The sequence below is a fragment of the Hemitrygon akajei genome, unplaced genomic scaffold (genome assembly GCF_048418815.1).
Source record: "Hemitrygon akajei unplaced genomic scaffold, sHemAka1.3 Scf000049, whole genome shotgun sequence".
Classification (NCBI taxonomy): domain Eukaryota; kingdom Metazoa; phylum Chordata; class Chondrichthyes; order Myliobatiformes; family Dasyatidae; genus Hemitrygon; species Hemitrygon akajei.
Window position 1 is genome coordinate 3,390,184 of NW_027331935.1, and position 25,208 is coordinate 3,415,391.

Here is a 25,208-nt window from a genome sequence, read left to right on the forward strand (position 1 = left end):
AAAATGGCGAGGGAAAACTGGGAAATTATAAGCCAATTAGTACAACTTGATGGTTAGGAATGTGTTGAAGGATGAGATTTAGGGACTCATGATAAAATCGGCCGAAGTGTGCTCTGTCCCCTTGATGGGAAATCATGCGATATTTTAGGATATAACAGCAAAAGATCTCGTGGATATTGCGTATTTGGATTTTCAGAAGGCTTTTGACAAGGCACTGCACAGAAGGCCGCTTAATAAGTACTCATGGTATTGCCAGAGAGATGGAGAACTTAGCAACGTGTGGCCGCACCCAGGGTAACCCATTTCACTCTGGTGGCTCCATACGAGGAAGAATGTCGAGGCTTTGTAGATGACGCTGAAGACTTTAACCAAGATGCTGCCTGGATTAGAGCGCATGCGCGATAATGGGAGTTGAGATAAACCGGGGCTGTTTTCTCTGGAGCAGAGGAGGCTGAGAGTAGATCTGATTACGTTTCTAAGTTTATGAGTGGCATAGAGATTTTAGACAGACAGTAACTTCAGAATCAGAGTCAGGTTTATTATCACCGGTATGTGGCGTGAAATCTGTTAACTGAGCAGCAGCAGTTCAATGCATTACATAATCCAGCAGAGAGAAAAAAAATATAATAATATCTTTAATAATGGATGCTGCCTTTCTGTGACTCTGCTTCCTAAAGATATCCTGTGTATTTTGTTGGCCAGAGTCCAAGATGCAGCTGACTATATTTACAACCCTCTGCAGCTTCTTTCGGTCCTGCGCAGTAGCCCCTCCATACCAGACAGTGATGCAGCCTGTTAGAATGCTCTCCACGGTACATAGAAGTTTTTGAATGTATTTTTGACATGCCAAATCGCGTCAAACTCCTAATAAAGTATAGCTGTTGTCTTGCTTTCTTTATGACTACATCAATATGTTGGGGCCTGGTTAGATCCTCCGAGATCTTGACATCCAGGAACTAGAAGCTGCTAACTCTCCCAATTTCTGATCCCTCTGAGGATTGGTATGTGTTCCTTCGTCTTACCCTTCCTGAAGCCCACTATCAGCTCTCTTGCCTGACTGATGTTGAGTGCCAGGTAGTTGCACGCCCTCTCGTCACCAACTGAGAATCTACCAACAATGGTTGTATCGTCAGCAAATTTATAGATGGTGTTTGAGCTATGCCTAGCCACACAGTCATGTGTATACAGAGAGTAGAGCAGTGGGCTAAGCACACACCCCTGAGGTGCGCCAGTGTTGATTGTCAGCGAAGAGGATATGTTATCACCAATTCGCATGGTCTGTGATCTTCCGGTTTCGGAAGTCAAGGATCCAATTACCGAAGGAGGTACAGAGGCCCAGGTTCTGCAACTTCTCAATCAGGATTGTGGGAATTATTGTATTAAATGCTGAGCTATTGTCGATGAACAGCATCCTTTTCCTCAGTGTTGAGATGTCAAGCAACAGGGGCCATGGATTTAAGCTCAGATGGGGATAATTCTAAAGGACATGTGAGGTGCAGTTTCTTTTTCAATTTAAAAGTGCGGACATTTGTCAATTTAACATCATTATATCGACAACACTGCGGAATGTACTGTCCTCAGCAAAGTGAGCAAAAGGATTCTCTTCCCGGATAAATCCCATCACAGGACTGGTGTCCCATGAGCACTGCCACTGGGCTCTTACAGTCTGCGTAATAACCCAGGGCATCACTTGGGGGAGCTATCCGAACTGGATATCCTTCGCAGGCAGTTCCTCTTGTCTGGAGGTGGAATTACGTCCTCTGGAACGGACTCTGACGTCACAGAGCGTGCTTCTGGAGACGGTGTCCGTTAGAAACTTTGGGAATTAAAACTGACGCGTGGCCGTTAAAGGCGCGGGGGTGGGGTTGGGTGGAAGGTCTGTCAAAACGTGGGCGGGGGTGTTCGCATATTCAACTGTTCACAGTATCATATTCAGTCCGGATTTGAGTTCCTGTAGAGACTTCAGTTCCTCTACCCCGGACTTACTGATCTGATTGTCCCACAGCCTGAAACAGATGAACGAATGAAGAGATGAAAGAATGAACAGTGTCAGTAACAGGGGACTGGGGTTAATGTTTCAACAACATTCACTGACAAATATCATTCGAAACCCCGCGGATCCGCTGATATTTTATGACAAGGAATTTTAAGACAATCACTCACCAAATCCGCTCCAGACTCGGGAGAGCCACTATGAGGCGACGAAGAACGGGGACAGATTGGTCTCTGAGCGAGTTTGATCCCAAATCCAGCTCCGTCAGTGACTGGTTTTTACTGAGAGCGGAGACGAGGTCATCGACACCAGAATCAGTGAGACCGACCTTATACAACCTGGAAATGAGAGAGAGTGAGGTTGAAGGACACCAAGAGACAGGGGATGCTATGAATCTCTAATATTTACCAGTAAGACAATTACTGATCGCATTAATGTTCAGTGACTGACACCCAGTGACTGTACAGACAATCTCTCACTGCCTGATTCTTACCACATTTTCTCCATTTTACACTCTGTGTTCTTCAGAGCCTCAGACAGCAGTTTTACTCCTGAATCTCCTAGTGCATTTTCATTCAGGTTCAGCACCGTCAGTGATCTGTTTGTACTGAGAGCGGAGGCAAGATGCTCGGCGCCAGAATCTGTGATTCCGACATTGCTCAGCCTGGAAATGAAGTAGAAAGTGAGGGTAAAGGTCACACAGAGTCAGGAGATGGTACAAATTCCCAGTGTATGCCAGTGACACATTAATGTGCAGAGTCAGACACCCAGTGACTGTAAACACAATCTCCCACAGTCTGACACTTACCATAGTGTCCGTGTATACCAGTGACACATTAATGTGCAGAGTCAGACACCCAGTGACTGTAAACACAATATCCCACAGTCTGTCAATGATCACATTAATGTGCAGAGTCAGACACCCAGTGACTGTAAACGCAATCTCCCACAGTCTGTCAATGATCACATTAATGTGCAGAGTCAGACACCCAGTGACTGTAAACACAATCTCCCACAGTCTGTCAATGATCACATTAATGTGCAGAGTCAGACACCCAGTGACTGTAAACACAATCTCCCACAGTCTGACACTTACCATAGTGTCCGTGTATACCAGTGACACATTAATGTGCAGAGTCAGACACCCAGTGACTGTAAACGCAATCTCCCACAGTCTGTCAATGATCACATTAATGTGCAGAGTCAGACACCCAGTGACTGTAAACACAATCTCCCACAGTCTGTCAATGATCACATTAATGTGCAGAGTCAGACACCCAGTGACTGTAAACGCAATCTCCCACAGTCTGTCAATGATCACATTAATGTGCAGAGTCAGACACCCAGTGACTGTAAACACAATCTCCCACAGTCGGACACTTACCATAGTGTCCGTGTTTTACACTCCGGATTTTTCAAAGCCGCAGACACCAGCTTCAGTCCTGAATCTCCAAATTTATTCATCCCAAGTCTAAACACAAACAGACAAATTGATGAACAGATGAATTCAGACAGTGGGTCTGAGAGAATTCCTCTACTTCGGGTATTTCAGTAAACATTAAACTCTTCAGTAAATCACTGATGGAATGTCCATCACTGTCAATGTCCCTCACAGCCCAGCTCGGAATGTCAGTAATTTAGTCTGTCGGTGTGACCATGTAAACTCCGTATATTCCGTCTCATTCCCCGATGGTTAGAAAAAACTCTTCTTGACTGGAGAGGGTCGGAAGGATAGGAAAACAGTTTCACCAAGAGGAGGAGTTGTGGATGAGAACGTGTCCATGGGAAATGGTGGAAGAAAACCCCGGCAGAGGAAAAGCGATAGGCAGAGTTATCCCATAGGAGGAAGGGAGATAGGGAAGAGATATCTCCACAGAACGAACAGGGTGAGGAAGAGAGATACCACAGGTGGAAGGGAAATGGTGAAGAGGTATCCACAGAGGATGAAGGGGGTAGAGAAGAGAGATTCCACAGGAGGAAGGGAGAAGGATAAGAGAGATACCACGGGACAGGGATGGAGGAGAGAGATACCGCAGGAGGAAGGGGATGAGAGAAGAAAGATACCACAGGAGGGAGGTAGATGGAGAAGAGGCATCTCGCAGAAGGAGGATAAATAGAACAGAGTGATCGCACAGGAGGAGAGGATATGGGAAAGAGATACGCGCACAGGACGAGGGGAGTGGAGAAGAGTGATCCCACATGGGGAAGGGGAACGGAGTGGAGAAGTACCACAGGAGGAAGGGGAATAGAGTAGGAAGGTCCCACAGAAGAAACAAAGGTATGAAGATGATGGACCCCTGAGGAGGAAGCGGGATGGGGAAGCGAGGTCTCATAGTAGGAAGGCAGCTGGGGAAGCGAGATTCAACAAGAGGAGGTGATGCTGACAGAGATCGCATGGGGAGGTTTGGTCTGAACTGAACCCCACAATCAGAAGAGGAGATGTCCACACGAGTGCAGTGTATCTGGCGGAGCAAAGTCACACCGCTAGAGTGATCGTGATAGCCACACACGGGGAGGGGGGTGGAGAGTAACCGCAGAGGTTTGTCTCTCCCTCTCGCTAGGCATTCCTCTGGCCCTCTTTTGTCCTTCATCGGGTAGAGGGCGTGAAGATCCGTCACACCTGCTGCAGTCGGTGTCACTCTCGATGTCAGTAACTGTGAGAAGGAACAGTTTCAATGGTTGTTTCACAGGGAGCGAAAAACACGGCCATTCTTGTGATTTACTACCATTAATCTAACTGCCGTTGTTCGCTGAACTGATGAAGTCTACAACATCCTTACACATGAAACCACATGACCCTCCGTTCTTGAATTACTGACCGATCGCCTCGTAATTTGTCACAATTCCTCATAACTTGATTTACCTTTACTTTGAAACAAAAGAATGGAACACTTTCACAGATCAGACTGAGAAATAAGTGAAGTTACCCCAACTCCTGGCACTTGTGCAGCCCGGGTAACAGCCGATGGATCCCTTCATACTGAATGTTACTGCCAACAAGGTCGAGGTGTTGTATTGTATCACATCGTCCAATGACATGAGACAGGACCGCGCAATCAATCGGGGTCAATGTCATTCCACTGAATGAAAGTGTTTCCACAGATCCCAGTGTGGCCTGAGCCAGTCCACTATTCTGAGACTCAAACAGGTAGTGCAATGTGTTCAGGAGGCTCCTTTTACCAGCTTCACTCCTTGTGTTTCCACTCTGGCGTTTAACCTCCTCCTTCACCCAGTCAATCACCCGGCACGTTGTTTGATGAGGAAATGGACCCAAAAACTCCTCCAGGCCCCGAGCTGTCATTGGGGAGGAGAGACCAGCAACAAAACGGAGAAATACCTCAAATCGCCCATCTGTCGTGTTGTGGGCTTTAGTGAGGAATTTCAGGATATCCCCGGGATGTGGATTCATAAATTGCGCGAGTGCAGCTACAAACTCTTGGATGGTGAGGTGTGGGAATGTGTACACCACACAACGGGGAGAATCCTCTCTTTCCAAAAGCTCCATCAGGAACCCGGACAAGAACTGGGAAGGCTGGAGATTGTAGTTGATCAAATCTCCATTTGTAAATACAATCTTCTTGTCAGACACTCCCCTGTAGGCCATCTGACCAACCCTGAGCAACACATCACGTGGGTTATCAATCTCACGGCCGTGGTTTTTCAGTATGTTGTATATATAGTAGGAATAGAGTTGGGTGATGGTCTTGGGAACTCGCTGCAGTTCCATGTCTTTTTTCGCGAAGAAGGGGCCCAGTGCTAGAGCGAGGATACAGCAGTAGGAGGGGTTGTAGCTCATGGTGTACAGGATCTCGTTCTCCTCAACGTGTTTGAAAACAGCTTCTGCTACTGTCTTATCTTCAAAATGCCTAATGAAATATTCCTTCCGTTCTTCATCGACAAATCCCAGGATTTCAGTCCAGATATTGATTTCTGCCTTTTCTAATAAATGTAACGCAGAAGGGCGGGTTGTCACCAGCACTGAACACCCTGGGAGCAGCTTGCCCTGGATTAAACTGTACACAATATCAGACACGTCACACCACCACTCGGGATCTGGGCACTGGTGCTTGGGTTCTGTATCTCTCCGACTGTCAGAAAAATCGATTTTATGTTTGAATTCATCTAAACCATCGAATATAAACAACAATCCCTTTGGGTTTTTCCAGACCTCTCTCAGGCAATTCCCAAAGTAAGGATACTGATCTAGAATCAGTTCGCTTAGGTTTATTCTACAGTTAATGGAGTTTAGGTCCCGGAATTTGAAACTGAATACAAACTGGAATTGTTGGTATATTTTCCCCGTGGCCCAGTCATAAACAATCTTTTGCACCATTGTTGTTTTACCGATTCCTGGGACTCCAGCTAATGCTGCCGAACTCCCAGATTTGTATTTACTTTGGGAAAAGCTGCTCTGGAACAACTGATCAGTCCGGAGTTTTTCCAGCTCTTTGCGGAGATGTTGTTTTCTCCACTGCTCGTGGTTTCTGCCTCTTGCTAGTAGTTCATGTTCCACCAGTCTCCGATCTCGAACAGTAGAAATTACCGTGAGCTCAGCGTATCGATCAACCAGCTGGAAAACCTTCACCTTCTCCCTCATCAGGATCGTGTTCACTCTCAGTGTTTCAGTTTGTGCCCGCAGAATCTCCTTGTGTTTCTGTTGAACATCTTCCATGGGAACAGACACAATAGTCAAAATGTTAAATGCCTCATCTCAGAACTCAGCATTACAAGAATAGTGTAATTCAAAACTCTTGTATCAAATTAATTTATCAGAGTAAGTTCACACACTGAAGCAAATTTGGTTACGGTGATTCATAATAAATTCAGAAGCTTGTGTAACCCTGCAGATTTGCAGTCTCATGTCCACTAAACAGTCTGCACGGGAAATACACAGCAGGACAGGAGAAAGGGAGAGAGTGAATGCTACAGATTTATTATTTAAATGGAACTGAAAGTTTGAAAGCAGGTTGATTTCTAATCCCGGCAGTATCTGGTGAAACTCGTCTGCACCCTCTCCGAGTTCCCCAGACCCTTCCTGTAATAGGGTGACAGAATTGAACTAAAGCTCCAAATGCAGCCAAACCAAAGTTGGATACATCTGCAACGTAAAGCTACATCCGCACAATGAAGTGAACTATGTGGTCATGTCTTCTTCATTTATTCTTGTTGTCACATCCAGTGAGCTACGGACATTGACACCAGACTCCCTCTGTACCTCAAAGAAGTTAGTGCCTGACATCTACTTTAAACATCCCCCATGCACGTTACCTCCTGAGATACAACACTTCACACTTTTCTGGATTAATCTCCACCTGCTATTTCCTTACCGGCTTCTGCAACACTGGACTCGTAAAGAAACTTCTTCACTCTCCACAGGTCAATGACTCACCTCAGCTTCTAAAATTATACATATCACTATCAAACTAATGTATAACATCTCTCGTCATGGTTCCCGGGAAGTTGTCAACGTAGTCTCTAATCTCTTTTGGACCATGCCGGTTCGAAATTCTGATCAGCTAATATGTATCGACTGTCACCAGATGGGAATTTGTCCTATAAAAGCTGCTCCCAACCTGACCCCTACCATTAATCTAACTTCCCCAATTTAACATCCCCACACTGTATATCAGCTAAGCTGCAGATCGCTCCTTATTCAAAACCATCTCAGGACTTGAGTTGTGTTCATTGTTCCCAAAACCTCTCCCATTGAATCCCGAGCACGTCCTGAAATAGGGGAAAGCCGATGTCAATGTAGGACTGGGTCTGAATGAAGTGTGGGAAAGTTACTTGCAGTGACAGTGCACCTGAAGAATGTGAAACCTCGCGGTATGTCAGGATCCTGACCGGAGTGTGCGGGACCTCAGAGTGTGCCAGATCCTTGCCAGGTGGGTAAAAGGTTTCACATTGCGTGAGGGCTCTGTCAGGGGTGTGTTGCATCTCGCAGCATGTCGGTAGACTGTGAGAGGCCTGAGGAGGCTCGCAGCGTGTCAGCCCCTGTCAGGGGTGTGTGGGGTCTACCGCTGTGTCTGTACCTTACCAGAGGTGTGCGGGGTTTCACAGCGCATTCGGACCCTGCCAGGGGTGTGGGGGGGGGGGAGGGGGTTCCAGTTAACAGGTATACTCTATATAGGGGTTTACTGCCTAACGGATCTTTAAAATGTTATTTTAGTCTTCATCATTTATTAGGGGCCGCCAACAGTGTTTATATTATCTTCTTAGAGAGTTGAGAGTTGTGAGGAAAACGGTAGTGATCTGGCAACAAACAATGCAGATATGTTTTCTCACTATTCATTCAATCAATGTATTCGAGTGGGATAGGGAACGTAGGAAAGCATGGATTGTAGAAAAAAGTTACATTCGAGAATGCCACACCAGTAGAGAAGATGTTCTTCAATGATCCCGGGGAGTACCTATTTCATGTTCAGAAGTGGTTACTTACAGCGCCTGGATTTAGGTGTTTCAGTAAAGACAGGGAGGGAGACAAAAGAGATAGGGTGTGGCACTGCTGATCAGAGATAATGCACGGCTACAGAAAAGGAGGAAGTCATGGAGGGATTGCCTACTGAGTCTCTGTGGGTAGAAGTTATAAACAGGAATAGGTCAATATCTCTAGTGGGCGGTTTTAAAGACCACCCAATAGTAACATGGAGATCGAGCAGAAGATAGGGAAACAGATTCTGGAAAGAAGCAATAATAACTGGGTTGGCATCGTGGGAGATTTTAATTTCCAAAATATTGATTGGAATCACCCTAGAGCAAGGGCTTTAGATGGGGTGGAGTTTGCTAGGTGTTTTCCGGAAGCTTTCCTGATATAATATAACACTACAAGGGGAGAAGCTCTGCTTGATTTGGTATTGGGAAATGAACCTGTTCAGGTGTCAGATCTCTCCATGGAATAGCATTTTGGAGACAGTGATCGCAATTCTAATTCCTTTACCACAGCATTAGAGCGGGGTAGGAAGAGACAAGATAGGAAAACGTTTAATTGGAGTGAGGGGAAATATGAAGTAATCAGCCAGGAACTTGGAAACACAAATTGGGAACAGATGCTCTCAGGGAAATGTACGGCAGAAATAATGAAAATGTTCAGGGGATATTTACATAGGTACGAATGGTACAGGAACAAAGGTGTACAAAAGCTGCTAAAAATCTCGTCAAGAGGAATAGCTTACGAAAGTTTCAAAAATATAGGCAATGTCATAGAAGATTATAGGGCTAGCGGGAAGGAGCTTAAGGATGAAATTAGGAGAGCCAGAAGGGGCCATGAGAAGGCTTTGGCGAGCAAGATTAACGACCTCTCCCCCCACAAGACATTATACATGTATGTGAAGAGCAGGTTGATAAGACGTGAGATAATAGGACTAATCAAGTGCGACAGTGGAAAAGTGAGTATCGAACTGGAGGAGAGAGCAGAGGTTCCTAATAAATACTTAGCTTCAGTATTCACTACGGAAAATGATCTTGGCGATTGTAAGAATGACTTACAGCCCATCGAAAAGCTTGAGCATACAGACATGAAGAAAGAAGATGTGCTGAAGCTTTTGGAAAGCATCAATTTGGATACGTCTCCGGGACAGGATGAGATGTACCCCAGGCTACTGTGGGAGGCGAGGGACGAGATTGCTCAGCCTCTGGCGACGATCTTTACATCATCAATGGGGACGGGAGACGTTCAGATATGATTGTAAGTTTGTAGATGTTGCTCCCTTATTCAAGAAAGGGAGTTGAGATTGCCCAGGAAATTATAGACCAGTGTATCGTACTTCAGGAGTTGATAGGTTGACGGAGAAGATCCTGAGAGGCGGGATTTATGAACATTTGGAGAGGCATAATATGATTAGGAACAGTCAGCAAACACGAGGAAATCTGCAGATGCTGGAAATTCAAACAACACACACAAAATGCTGGTGGAACACAGCAGGCCATGCAGGATCTATAGGAGAAACACTGTCGACGTTTCGGGCCGAGACCCTTCGTCAGGAATAGTCAGCATAGCTTTTTCAAAGGCATGTCGTGCCTTACAAGCCTGATTGAATTTTTTGAGGATCCGACTAAACACATTGATGAAGGTAGTGCAGTAGATGTAAAGTAAAATGGATTTTCGCAAGGCATTTGACAACGTACCCCATGCAAGGCTTGTTAAGAAAGTAAAAAGTCATGGGATCCTAGGGGACATTGCTTTGTGGATAGATTACTGGCTTGCCCACAGAAGGCAAAGTGTGCTTGTAAACGGTTCATGATTACGTGGAGGTCGGTGTCCAGAGTTGTGCCTCAGGATTCGTTTTGGGACCCCTTCACTTCGTGATTTTTATCAATGACCTGAATGAGGAAGTGGAGTGATAGGTTAATAAATTTGCTGATGACATAATGCTTGGGAGAGTTGTGGTTATTGTGAAGGGCTGTCAGAGGTTACAGCGGGACATCGATAGGATGAAAAATTGGGCGGAGAAGTGGCAGATGAGGTTTAACCCAGATAAGCGTGAGCTGGTTTATATTGGTAGGTCAAATATGATGGCAATATATAATATTAATGGTAAGACTCTTTGCCGTGTGATCAGAGTGAGCTTGGGGACCTCGTCCAGAGTACACTTAAAGCTGCTGCGCAGGTTGACTTTGTCATTAAGAAGGCATGCGGAGCAATGGCCTTTATCAATCGAGGGATTGTGTTTAAAAGCCGAGAGGTAATGTTGCAGTTATATAGGACCCCAGTCAGACCCCACTTGGAGTACCGCGCTCTGTTCTGGTCGCTTCACTACAGGAAGGATGTGGAAGCCGTAGAAAGGGTGCAGAGGAGATTTACAAGGATGGTGCCTGGATTGGGGAGCATGCCTTTGAGAATTGGTTGAGTGAACTCGGGCTTTTTTCTTTGGAGAACGAGAGGTGGTCAGCTAGAGGTATGCAAGATAACGAGAGGCACTGATCGTCTGGAGAGTCAGAGGCTTTTTCCCGGGGCTGAAATGGCTAGTAAGAGAGGGCACAGTTTTAAGGTGCTTGGGAGTAGGTAAAGACGAGATGTCAGCGGTAAGTTTTTTTACGCAGAGAGTGGTGAGTACGTGGAATGGTCTGCCGGTGGTGGAGGCGGATACGGTAGTGTATTTTAAGAGATTGCTGGACAGGTACATAGAGCTTAGAAAAATAGAGGACTATGCTTAATATAGGTAATGTCTGAAGCAAGTACATGTTCGGCACAGCATTGCGGGCCGATGGGCCTGCATTGTGTTGTAGGTTTTCTATATTTCTATGTTTCTAAGTAGGTGTTAGAGTTCCATAGCCGTATCCGTTCCCTTGGCAGGAAGCGTGAAGAATATTGAAGAACAACTTTGTAGAGCTATACTAAATCTGTGATGCAAGGAAACTGAGGGGTTTTGTTACCTTAATATGGACCAACACAATTATTACAGAAGTGACAGAGACTGAGAGATCTTTCTAAAATTCCTAATTATCCTCTTTCAGTTCCTATAAGAACATTAACACATTTACAGTTTGTTCTTGGAAGTGAGAGTTGCTGAACCAGGATACTGGTAAAAATTCCTCAGGTTTCTGATCAAGACTTTCGAATGATCAGACAAAACATGAGCTACTGTAAGATTAATAACTTTTGCAATATCTGTCTTCCCTTCGCCCACTCCTCTGCTAAATGTGCAGTTGGGTAATCCAACACTGCCTTTGAATATGAAGCTTTCCAGACTCCGAGCCCTTGCACTGCCCAAAGCTCCATTTCCACAGACGCAATGTACTTACGGATGAAGTGAGCTTCTCATCAGTCTGGCGCAATTAAATGTATCTCAACATTATTTATCGATTTGATCAGTTTTTTTTTTCACCTTCCTCGCCACATTAACAAAACACCGGCCTTCTCTGATCTAATTGACAGCCCTTACACTCCGACAATTTTCATCACACACCGGAGGGAAGACATGAATTTCCGTTCTGTGGACTTTGCAAGCACCACCTCCTCACGTTCACTGACACTGTCTCCCGATGGACTGTCCATCGTTCGCAGTAAGGGACTGCAGATGCGAACAGACTGGGTGACATTTGCTGTTTTGGGATTGGACAGATTAGTAGGAATATTGCTTGGATTTATATTTAAATGGAAGCTGTTGCTGTTATTCTGTGACTAGAACTTCAATCGATATCCAACTCGAAAAATTGACGATCTGTGCGGACGGACGGAGTTTAGAGAAATGATTTAGGACGAGGGATGTTCGGCAGTGGGAAAGGGGGAAAGAGGCAGGTAGGACGAGGTTTGACATGTTGGGGTGCAGAGATTTCCCAGATTTCCTCTCCACCGGATCGCTCCTTTGTCTTCTCTGACCCCGGTGGAAACAGCTGTAGTTCCAGGCACCAGCGTGGAGTCCCCACTTTTCCCAAGCCCCGAACTCTCTGCCTCGTTGCTCATTATGTCTTTTGAAAACTTTTGCATTGGAGGCAATCTTTCCATGTACCTTACGATGTACTGTGTCACAGTGACAACATTTACCTGGTCAAAGCTCCGTGGCCCATCAACATAACGGTCCTGCACAAGTATCAGCCGTTGGTGGAAACAGCTGTTTCTTCACCTACCTTTCAGCTCACTGGGAATCTCCCGTAAATCTTGATTGGGGCTTGATCGCTCGTACGGTGCACACCCTGTATAAATTTAATCAATTTGGTGAAATCAAATATCACAAATTATAAAGTTTGTGTTGTTTAAATCCAAATTGTGATCAATCTCTGATATTATCTCACCATGTTCCTGTATTTCCTTCAGTATTTTGTCCAACTTTGGGACGCCATTCCGCATTTTCACAAACGATTCCCACATCACCCTCCGGGCGCGGGCGCCTCTCTCCATCACCAGGCTCAGGAGGAGTTTAGAACTGTCCGCCCACTCTCCCTTATCAGCGAGATCAGAGATTTTCTGTCAAGTGTAGAAATGAACATATTGGGGGCTGACAGATTCACAGAGAATGAGAAGTAAATGATGTGCTCTTTATCGGGATCACACGGCCGGATGCCGATCCTCTCTGGAGATGGACTGTACATTCAGAGCAGAGCACATAGAGGGACATTCTCCATGAACATGGCCCACCAGTCAATGGGATCCTGGCTAATCCGTGACAGCTTCGTTGCCGTGATTCCTAACCCATAAGTAATCCCTCATCTATTTTGACAGTGTCAAGAAGAAACCAGAAAATATGATTTAACATAAAGCAGATGAACGAAGAAGTCAAGAAAACTTTTTTTATAGGTATATATATACAGAGCGATCAGCCTCGAAGAAGTTACAGAAAATATGATGCGATTAATCTTCTCAGTCTGCCGGTGTCTAACATGCTGGTGGCTGGCACCTGCTGTCTTTCCATTGCTTTTTTGGTGGCGGTTTATTAGTGATTACATCACAGCATGGTAGTATACCACGACTGACCCCGTTTCCAGTGACAAATTATAAAACAAGCATCTCCACCCAGATTAGAACACTGGCGAGCACCTGTGGCATCCACCGATAATGCCCAGGTTCTCACTGAAATCCTGCGGTCACGCTCTGCGATCGTCCTAAACCGAAATATCGTACCATATTTCCATTTAATATCTATTATGTTACGCCGATACACCTGTTATCCGCTTCCCTCGCTGTAAAAATGAACAATCACCCACCAGACTGGGGGACATATTCATCCCATTTCCATCATTGGTTCAGATTCATAATTTTATTATTGTATATTCACTATTTATTTCCCAGTTGTCCATTTATCTATTTTAAGGTCCGATGATTCAGATTTCTGACACCCATGACGTGTGAAAATTCAAACCCATTCTCCTGCTCACTTACCTGATGTTCCTCTCCACTGAGCTCATTCTCGAACGTTAACGCCAGGCTCATTCCGTGCACCACTCCTTCCATCGCCTGCTCCAGCCTGTCCCGGTAGAAGTCAATCAACTGCAGAAGCTTGAAATCGTTCCAGTATGCCAGGAGTTCGGTGATTCCTGAACTCGGACCTGTGAATGGAAGCGACGGAAACTAGAGACATTATCGAAACTCAATTGGTCAGCACTTTTCTACCTAGAACCTAACGTCGGTGCGCCATGTTACCAAACACAATCATGAATGGACACACACAGGTTTAACCATTCGGAAGCACAAATCAGGGAAGGGCTTACACAGCGAAAGACATGGCACTGAGAAATATAGATCCAATTCCAAGAAATTTAATGAATTGAAAGTGGCGTCCCGTGGAGATAGGGTCGTAAAGAGAGCCTTGGAACATTGCATTTTGTTAATCTAGCTACTGAGTGGAGAAATTGGAGATGTATGAGTAGTTCATGAGGTTTAGTTTGGAGTATTTCGTGCAGTTGCACCTTGGATCGGCTTTAGTATCTCTTAATTTCCATTAATCCCAACTGCATTTACCTGCTTCAACGGCCAAAGTTGTTATAGATGGTGACCCAAGCACCTTAAAGCAGAGGCAGAGTGAGACAATCGGAATGGTTTGAGGTAGTTAACATTACACAGTTCCGTTTAAATTTAAAAGTTAAAGAGATGATAAGGAACAACATTTTGCTTCGGCTGACATCAGTGGTGTGAACAATTCTTGGCCATTGTCGAAGCTGTATCAGGAGAAAATTCAAAAGACCTAACAAATTCAACACTGCTTTGTGAAAGTGAAATCACGCAGACTGAATCCATTGGAATATTTTTGAGGATGGAACTAGCAGGATAGATAAGTCGAGACCAGCGAATATGGACCATTAGGAATTTCAGTAATGAACACAGCACAGATAAGCAGGCAAGCGTAAACCACGAGGGGTTGTGGATAAAGTAACAATATGGACACGAATTGGTGGGTGGAAGTACATAGAGTAGGCATAAATGGACTGTTTACCAGATGAAGTGACGGGGTGTACCACTGAAATTGATACCAGTACACGATCAAATCAGAATAGCCATTTTCATGAGGGAAATAATGTAGCATATCCATGTTTCAGTATGACCTAAGTCTGGATGCAAAGGTGAGACTCGAAGAGACGCTGGCGACAGATTTAAACTGGCCCAGGATGTTGGGAAATACCTAACAGAGACAGAACAGATATCAAATATACGATTGGCCACTTTCATGGTAATAACAGGATGGCTATGTACCCGGGTGTTTTTCTGATGTTGACGCCATTGAATCTCATCCCTCGTCAGCTGCATCAGCCATTGTGAAGGCAGGTGTTAACAGATTGTAGTTCTCTGCAAGAAACAAAATCGGGAGTAGGGTCAGGAAATAATTTAGGTATAAAGGAGAAAGCGGATATGCGTACCGAAGATCATACAGCCATATAAGCATAGTTCTCTCCAATGAAATGATGATACGGCCTGATCCTCCTGCACACACCAATCATACAACTTCTGAAATATACTCCATGGCCGGATTACTGGATGAGCTTTCCATGCCGCGGCATGGATCAAGAGTGAGGTGTCACACTGGCTTGTCAAGTCAACAGAACTTCAATGCAGGTTGGAGTTCCAGAGAAGGAAGCACGTACTTCTTGAGCCCTCCTACCTCTAGTGGCGCTATGGTGCTCAAAGGGCATCTGGTACAGCAGCGAGCGCTCAAACACTTCCACTAACCTCGGCTCATCTATAAATTTCAATGACAAATTGTACACATTTCTCGAACACCCCTGTTTCTCAGAGGTTCCTTCCATTTGTTTAAAATTATGAAGTATCGACGTCATTGGCAAGATTACATATCTCGTTTAAGGCAATGCATAACGGCCGAATCCTGTGCACAGCATCGGAACGTCTTGCCTTAAACCACCATATTTTCACCGGCTGGACTTCAGCCTCTAAATTGCGACCAAGAATTATTGGAGCATTTCATCTGGTTATTACCGGATTGTTACATTCAAGTTTGACAAAATATATTCAAAACAATTTTAAATGCTGGAATTATTCAACAAGACAGACAGTGTGTTAATTTTTCAGGTCGAGGAACTATAATCAGAATTGAACCTGCCCACAGCTGTTCCGCAATCTGCCGAACACTTCCAATATATACTTTTACTTTTCGCATTTTCCTTACTTAAGATTTATTTTAATTATTTAATGAATAAAAAATTCCTCAATTGACTGTAAAAAATATATCCTACTAAATTATACAAGACTATGTGAATGCCACTCGACATCAGTAATGCGACAGATTTCGACGTTTTATTAGAGTGTATACAAAACCAATACCATGGAGCGCTACCCATATGCATCCCTTATCTCATTTCGTTGCGTCTGCACCCGAGACGACTCTTTGACTGCTCAGTGACAGTCACCAGACCTTGGTAAAATCACTGGTCAGAGGATCAGGATGGCACGCGAAGTGGGGATAGGGGTGGCGCGCTGCATCGGAATGGTTGTTGTGGTGTTGCGTAGTGTGAATAAGTCTCCTTGCAGCTCACAGGCAATGAAGGGAGACTCTCATCACAAGCAACCCAACAGAGAAATTATAGATTTAAGGTCCCGTGTGTTCAGCGTAATTCTCCGGACAATATTTCGGCAATATCTGAAGCTTATTGAACAGCTTTTTTTGCCGCTGTGAAGTGACTGTATTTGATAGAAAGAACTTGACTGAAAGTTAAAGAGAAGCACACACAAACTTCTGGAGGTACTGAGCAGATCAGTCAGCATCTATGGAGAGGAACATACGGTCACCGTTTCAGACCGAGACGTTTCATCGGGACGTCGATTGCTTCTTCATCTGCCTGGGTGTTGCATAACCTGCTCAGTTTTGTGTGTGTTGCTCGGGATTTCCAACACTCGCGAATCTCTTGTTTTGTGACTAAAATATATATATTTCTCAGTAACCTACCTTGTAATGGGTCTCCCCATTCGGATACCTTTGAGTCCGTTACTAGTTTTGTGGGTAAATGTGCACTCCGGAGTAAATACTACTTTCATCTGATAATCAGAAACAAAAAGACGAATTTATCAGTTGATGCGCTTCTCCACCCCCCGGCACCCCCACAGCCCCAGCCTCGCACAGAATTGGACCGTTCAGTTGCTATGTTTTTCAAAGCAGGGCAACAGAGGAATCGGCAATAATTAAGTCTCGATCTCAAGAAATGCTCATATTCGAGATGGGGGAGGACTGTCTGGATAGGAAATACTACCAGTGGCCAATTTATTAGGTAGATATATATAGCGAATCATGTGGCGGCAGCTGAAAACAAACAAAAAACAATCATGCAGACATGGTCAACAAATATCGAGGGTCTTCTTCAAGATAGGGAACAAATGAGATCCAAGTGTCTTTGACCGTGGGATGTTTGTTGGCGCCAGTATCTCAAAAACTGTTCAGCCCCTGGGACATTCACGCACAATTAGCATCATTTACCGAGATTTATGCGAAAAACAAGCAAAACAGAAATCAAATCCAGTGTCTGGCGGTTCTGTGGGTCACACATCCCGCTAATGAGAGAGATACAGGAGATTGGTCAGACATATTCAGTGTGATAGGAAAGCAGCAGAAAATCAAATTTGCACGTAACATTCCGAGCATTGAAGTGGACGGGCAGCGGCAGCAAAAGGCCCCGGACATACACTCAGTGTCCACTTCATTAGGTCCAGAACGTAGTAAAGCGCCCACTTCGATAAGTTTTTATCAACAGCCAGTGGATTTACTTGGAGAAGGTTTATATTAAATATCACTGCCAGCTGGACCCTGTCATTACTAAAAATAATACGCATACAGAAAAAACACAGATCCATAAAGGCGTGCAATTTTAGAGACCGTATTGAATTGTCAGTAACACTACACAGACTGCCGTGACGAGTGGGGGCATTGAAACACCATGACTTTTCACCGTATAGTCTCTGTTCTTACCTCGTGTTGAACTCCTGAGTCTGGTCGCAGCAAATCGAAGCAGCTGAATTTTATGTGTCCTTAGTGTAAGGGAACACACCCTGAGCAAGGGTCAGTTGATAACACGCTCGTAAACTTAAACCGCATGCTTTTCAGCAGGTAACGCGACATCCTGTTCCACAATGCTTATGTTGAAGCGTACAATGATTTTCATTGCTTGAATGCGTATTTCTAACATATGGCTCCAGCACGACTTACTACTTCAATGCACGATTGCATTTAGTAACTTACACTGGAAAATTTGATCTTCTCCAGAGAGGAATCAGAACCGGCATCCTGGTTCTATTCGGTTGGTGTCGGCGCTTTGATTTATTATGCACCTTGGGCCGAGTTTATTGCCAGTCTATAAACTCCAGCGATAGCGCTGGGCAAAGACCGCTGTGGGTTTACTGCACAGGCACCGCAGAAGGAAGAGCTCTGTGAGCTGTGGTCATATATTTTCCGTTTGGAATACATTTTGTTATGTACACTGGATACTTCCTTCCTCCAGTCTTAACTGCACTCCCATTGCTTATACATGCACTGATTTCAAGGTTAGCCCGTTTATAAAGCCAGCTTTCGCAGTTGTCTGCTGGTGGTCCATCAGAGTGATGGGCCAGTTTGGCTGCAAACATGCCGAGATTACAATCTCTCCCAGATAGCTACGGGTCACAGTCGAGAGCAGAATATGAACGCCCTTCTCCTTCACACTACTGCTCACATTCTGGAAACACGTTACCATATCACAGCCGCAATCTTATCAAATTACGACCATTTCTCACTTGTGAATTTACCTGATATCTCATTTACTTTACACATACACCAACCGCGTTAGAGATCGATAGAAAACTCCTGAACATTATATTAACTGGGTATCTTATTTGTCAGAATGTTCTGCTGTAATGTTGAATTAATATCAGGACATTGGGGGTCTCAGTGCTGTTCCTCCATTCTACATGATCACAGCTGAACTGTGATATCAGCGGCCTTACCGCTTCAGCGAATATAAGCATCTGTACTTTATAGACCCGAATGGTAGGTGAACACAGCCTGAGCAATGTTCAGATCACAACACTCAAAACCTGAACGTCACCCTTTATATCTTGTACGCTACACTGTTTCATGACGCTTTTCACAAACCACGCAAATACTCATTTTACATGAATGAGTCTTAGTAACATGTGTTCCGAGTCAGAAATATTAATGCAGTGCACGATAGCAATGGCCACGTTTTCTCTACTAAATTTGATCTGTTGCAGAGAGGAATCGCAACCTGCATTTGGTTTGTTTCAGTTGGTGTCGGCGCTTTGATTTATTCTTCAGCTTGGAACCAGTTTATTGTCAGACTATAAATTCCAGTTTGCTCAAATTGCTCAGGGCAAAGACCGCTGTGGAGGTATTACAAAGAGGCAACAGAAGGAAGGACGCTGTGAAATATCATGAAATGTTATGCATATTTCATTTTTTGAACAGTGGACATCCCCCTTCTCCTGGTTTAAATGTGGCCCAGCTGCCTGCAGCCGCTCTGCTCTCAGGGGTATCCCGATAATAAAGCTATCTTCAACAGGTGCACCCAGTTACACCCGATTACAGTAATCGTCAAGGTCGCACCTGTGCTGAGATTACCGACTCCCAGAGATAACAACCGGTCAAAGGCGACAGCCAGATAAAAGCGCCCGTCCCCTTGACAGCTCACTTCCTCCATAAGTGACCAAATCACAGCTGCAATCATATGACATTTATCTTTTTTTGGAATATATTTTTATTGAAGTTCATCGTAAAACAAATATTTCCCTAAGATGTATTTCAGACATTGTACATATATATCGCTGAACTATGACCTCAGCGCACCCTCGCCTGTGCCTGCATACCGCTGGTCCCTCCGTTGTCCATCGAGGATCTGTGCAGTGCGGAACTAAACACGTTGAAACATAAATTATTTCTCTTTTCAAAGTAAAAGTTCAAAGGAAATGCACTATCAAAGTAAATATCTGACAACATGTACAACCCCGAGATTCATTTTCTTGATATTCAGCTGCATACTGAGCAATTCATATCCCTGGATTATTGGTATCTCTTCTACAAAAGGGACGGGTTATTCCTGAACCTGAGGGAGGTGACTGGCTGCTCATTTCCTTTCCACCTCCTGACACTCACTCAGGTGCATGCGTCCTGAAACTTTGGGGCGATCACCGTCTTGCAGCCCTGATCTATCACCTCCTTAGTGTCTCTTATCAACCGATGATCATCGAGCTGCAATACCAATTCCTTATTGATTTCCATGAAGAAATGAAGCTTGGTTCAACTGGTGAAGATGTCATTATCCGGGAGATAAGTGCGGAATATCAATATTCCCTAAAAAGAAAACAAAACTGCCCGGGGCAATCCGCACTAACAGAGGAAGAATGAAGAATAAACTGATCAGATAATTACTCGACAAAGCTTGTTCTCAATGAAGCCTCTCCACTCTAACAAGAGGGAACCACAGATGCTGAAATCCGAGCAACACACACAAAATGCTGGAGAAGCTCAGCAGTACAGGCAGCATCTATGGAAAATGAAAGTAGTTGACTTTTCGGGCCCAAAACCTTCGGCTGGACTGGAGATAAAAAAGCTGAGGAGTAGATTTGAAAGGTGCGGAGAGAGGAGAGAGAGACGCCAGGCGATAGGTGAAACCTGGATGAAGCCAAAGGATGGGAATTTGATTGTTGAAAGAGACAGAAGACCGTGGAAGAAAGAAAAAAAATGGAGGAGGAGGAACACCAGAGGGAGGGGATGGACGGTCAAGGAGATAACATAAGAGAGGGGCAAGGACATTAGAAATGGTGAAGTGGGTGTTTGAAAAATCGACGTTCAACTCGGAGGCTACCAAAACGGAATATAAGGTGTTGTTCCTCCGTGACCTGATCTCGACAGTTGCGGAGACCATGGATGGGCATATCGGATTGGGAATGGGAAGTAGAATTCAATTGGGAGATCCCGCTGGTTCAGGCAGACAGACGGTAGGTGCTCGCGAACCGATCTCACCGACTTACAGGAGACCACGCTGGAAGCACGTGCAGAGTGTCGTCTGACCTGGAAGGGCAGTTTGGGACCCTAATTGGTAAGGCCAGCTTTAGCTCTTGTTCTGCTTACGAAGATAAGTGCCAGAAGTGAGAACAGTGGGGAGGGACGAATGGACAGCACTGGCCCAATCACACAATGGCCTTCCCGTGTGTCCCTGCTTTATTTTTATCTTTCCGTTCTAATTGGCAGCAAGTAAACACCGCAAGAACGTGAGAACAGCTTTATTCTTAATCACCCTCAGGGTCCCGACAGTAGCATCCTCTCTAAGTCCCAATTCAACTGGGCCGCAGGACAAAAGCAGAAAGCCCTCGAACGACCCTTTCCAATCGTACTCACAGGCCTGTAAATTGCCTCCTCTCTCGCTCCCGATTGAATTGGGCCATCGGAAGAGTAAAACACATATATAACTCCACTGGAACCATGTATGCATCATGGAAACATGGTTGTGACAATACCTCTGAGCTCAGTGCAGTTCATTTAGGAACGATGGGAAAATATGAAGATACAGCCTTGGCCAGGCCGCCGGAGAAGAGTGACCGCCAGGGATGCCTCTGTGACGTCACCAGTCAATCTGCCTAAGTCGCTGCAAATGAAAATGAAATTCGTGTCGTCACCATCTCTAAATCCTTGCACAACAAGAGTATTTATGAAAAGTTAACAATGAAGAATACCTGTTTTGTTTTTTAAATGCTCACCAGTACCCGTGAAGACTTATGGATCAAAGACAGACGGTGAGAGATTGAGGGAGATATGGACGGGAAAGAGGGACGAGGACAGTAGGAGGGAAAGAGACTGGGAGTATGAAGGGCATGAAGGTGAGAGATTCAGGCAGAGAGAATGAAAGAAGAGTGGGATAATGGGCTGAGAGGGACGGGGAGAGCGCAGCTGGGAGAATGAGAATCGAGGAGAGAGACGTGAGGAAAACGGAGAATAAAACTGGAAGAAAGAGACAGTGGAGAGAGACGGAGAGAGAGGGATTGCAGTGAGTGGAATGGGAGAGAGCGAGAAGGACTGGAAGTGAGAGTCCAGGTTTGGGGTCCCGGAAGACTGACTGGGGGAAAAGGCGAAGAGAGAGATTGTTTTAGTGATTGGGTTGGTCCCCTCAGCTCACTATGTGTGCGCTGACCATGATGATAATTTTTTACTGCATGGTTGCCTGCATGTGCGTCGGTTGCCTCATTGACGATATCTCCCACAGGATTTATCCATCTTACTGTTCATTGACCTGAACTCTCCTCCTCCTTGTTATCCACACGTCTGAGAATATCGTCATACCCCCTTCCTGATAGAGTTAGTTCTATCCGCCTCTCTCTCGCTCTCACTCGCCTGCTGTCTCTCACATCGGCTCTCTCTTGCGCTCCCTCCTGGCGCTCAATCACAGATGTGCTCGCTCCCTATCGCGTTGATGGTATTTTGTTTAAATTGTAAAGTAGTTAAAATTCTAGTATTGTGTGTCCATCTGTTGTAAAGGCCTGTCTCCTTATAGCAATGCTGACAGCAGTTATAAAGGTCTGTGCCTTTACGGTATCGTGCTACATGTTGTGAAGATATGCACCCTCCCGCTCTGGCAGCGGCTGCAGTAATGATCTGCATTCTTACCGTACGGTGTCTGGTATTCTAAAGCTCAGTTAACGTTCTCTATCTGGAGGACAGTTGAACGTGGCAGAGGGAATGTGAACCTACAGGTAGAGAAGGTTGAGGAAAAGAGAGTGCAGATAAGAACGGGTCATGACGGGAGCAGGAGTGTTAGATACAGACGATATTTTACTCAGGGATGAGGCAATGTTGTCAAAACCTAGAAGCAGGGGTAACAGGCTCGCCTGAACGTTCAGTTTATTAAGGGAGGGAGAATTTGTGCAAAGGTAACGTCTCCTGAGATATGGTTGCACCGCTGACTAACTTCCTTAGTTACAGTTACTTGAAGAAACAAACTAATTCAACACCATTGTCTCTGATATAAGCAATCGGCCGATTGAAGACAAATACACAAACATTGTTGGACATTACCTCAGCAGTGATTCATATGGTGGAAATAATGCAGGAGCTCTAATGACGAAGACAGACTTCATTACGGAGCAGCCACATTTACAGATTTCAGGGTTTTGTTACATATGTAAACCACGTGCACCGACATCGAACTTCTGCCCCTGCGGTTTCCTAATTTGAACTGCCCTTCAATGCTTCAACACCTTCCTGGCCACACATAAACATGAACACACACACACACACACACACACACACACACACACACACACACACACACACACACAGACACACACACACACACACACACACACACACACACAGGATCACTCACTCACACACACACAGTCACTGACACACACCACACACACACAAACGAGCACGCGCGCGCGCGCACACACGCACCCATACACACAAACAAAAACACAGATACGAACAGAGATACAATGGACTAATTAACGTCGTGTTAGCAACGGACAAACGGCCACGTTGCTGATGTACTAAAGCACGAAAACATCTGCGGATGCTGGAAATCCAAAGCAACACACACAATGTTCTGGCAAATCTCTGCTGAAATCATCCAACAGTCTGTGATTTTGCAGACGTCATATAATTGTATACACATCTCAAATCTGTCAGCGGTCAAACGATAATTGAGAAGAAATGTTTCAATCTGCAAATAACTGGGCAGTCCGGGAACAAATTTTAAAAATAATACTCTAAATTGGAATATTAATATATATAGAATGGCTGTAAATGAATGGCAAGCATCAGGTACACCGCTAGATGTGTGTGTGTGTGTGTGTGTGTGTGTGTGTGTTAGAGAGAGAGAGAGAGAGAGAGAGAGAGAGAGAGAGAGAGAGAGAGAGAGAGAGAGAGAGAGAGAGAGAGAGATTGACATTGACACTCTCTGCGCCTGCCGCTTCACACAGCCGTCTGACTTTTACCTTTCCCTTACTTATCCAGTTTCCTTCTCCTACCCACAGGGAAAGACTTCAATCAACCCTGCTATCCCTCCTGTCGAAGGACAAGGGACAGAGCAGCCGCTCCTCTCTCAGACACAAGGTGTGCTGCAGAGCACAGACACCCCGACAGTTCATCAGTTCCTCAGTTTGCGACAGCAGAGGCAATCAATCCCACTCTTGATCCAAGAGCAGGATATTTATTTCCAATACAACTGTTGCACTGAACCACATACAATCTTTCCATTGTATTCTGTCTCAGTGTCCTACAGGTACAGACACAGGCGATAGACCACATCCCTAACCACGAACATGGGAGGACAGAAACAAAAGCTTCGACAGACTCAGTGTGAGTTTAGAAAAGGCACGACATCTGGAAAATTCGGAACTGATGAATGTGCTGTGGGTGGAATTTAAGAAAGTTTCTGGTAAGCACATGGGATTTGGTTAATGTACTTGTGTAGACTCAAAATTAATCAGCAGGTCAAAAAGAGAGGGAATAAACGGGTTATTGTCGATTTCAGAATCTGTGGCAACAGGGTGACACCGGTATTGATCCGAGTACCCAACTGCTCAGAGTCTACATCAGTGATTTGGATAGGGGACAACATGCATTATATCCATGTCTATTGGTGCTATAGAGCTCGGCAGCAGGGTCAATAGTGAGAAGGGTGCAGAGTGTTTGGCGATGCAGGAAGAAGTGCATTAGAGAGGATGGACAGAATGTGAGCTTATGCCATTCCGAGTGAAACAAAGTAGAAAAGTAATTTAAACGAGGTGGCATAGTGATCTCCATCCCATTGGTTCACCTGCGTCACCTTCTTACTGGTCATTGTACAGGGCTACAACCAATACTTTTTCATGGATCTGCCCACACCTAGCTTGCCTACATGTGTCTTTTTAAAACTGAATGTTTCTAACTAGTTAAATAAGGACACCCAGATAGAGACTAACGAGATTTTACATTGCTAGGTCTGGCAGTTTATTCCTCCGAGAACGGTCTCAGATTTACCAGGTCACTACCTGAAGTTCCTTGTAACCACATTCAGTTGCTTTGATTAGGTTGTCCCAGAGGAAGAATCAGTTCAGTGTCCAGGCCGTTTACATAACAAACAGTTACTTGACTAAGAATCGTCTCGGGTTTAGCAGGTAATTACATGAAGCTTCTTGTGTCTACGTTTAACTGCTCTGATTACATTATCCCAGAGTACAGAATCAGTTCAGAGTCCACCGAATCGGGGGGAAACAAAGGCAACTGGTTTGTCTGCTACTCCTATCCTTGATTCAACTATGGTTTCTTCTGGCCAAAGTCTCCCTCCTCTTAATCCAAAGGTATTTATCTAG

At 44.9% G+C, this 25,208-nt stretch overlaps 1 protein-coding gene across 1 annotated transcript in view; it reads right to left on the minus strand.

The window, feature by feature from the left end:
- Positions 1-539: 539 nt before the first annotated feature.
- Positions 540-25,208, minus strand: part of LOC140721004 (NACHT, LRR and PYD domains-containing protein 3-like) — a 41,249-nt gene continuing 16,580 nt past the window's right edge. Inside the window, exons 4-12 of the mRNA XM_073035869.1 lie at positions 17,123-17,172; positions 15,523-15,600; positions 13,805-13,975; positions 12,560-12,625; positions 4,921-6,658; positions 3,378-3,464; positions 2,487-2,657; positions 2,164-2,331; positions 540-2,006 (exon numbers count right to left, since the gene is read on the minus strand). Of these exons, the coding sequence (XP_072891970.1) occupies positions 1,919-2,006; positions 2,164-2,331; positions 2,487-2,657; positions 3,378-3,464; positions 4,921-6,658; positions 12,560-12,625; positions 13,805-13,975; positions 15,523-15,600; positions 17,123-17,172 (2,617 nt within the window). The 3' untranslated portion in view covers positions 540-1,918. The remainder of the gene's footprint in view (positions 2,007-2,163; positions 2,332-2,486; positions 2,658-3,377; positions 3,465-4,920; positions 6,659-12,559; positions 12,626-13,804; positions 13,976-15,522; positions 15,601-17,122; positions 17,173-25,208) is intronic.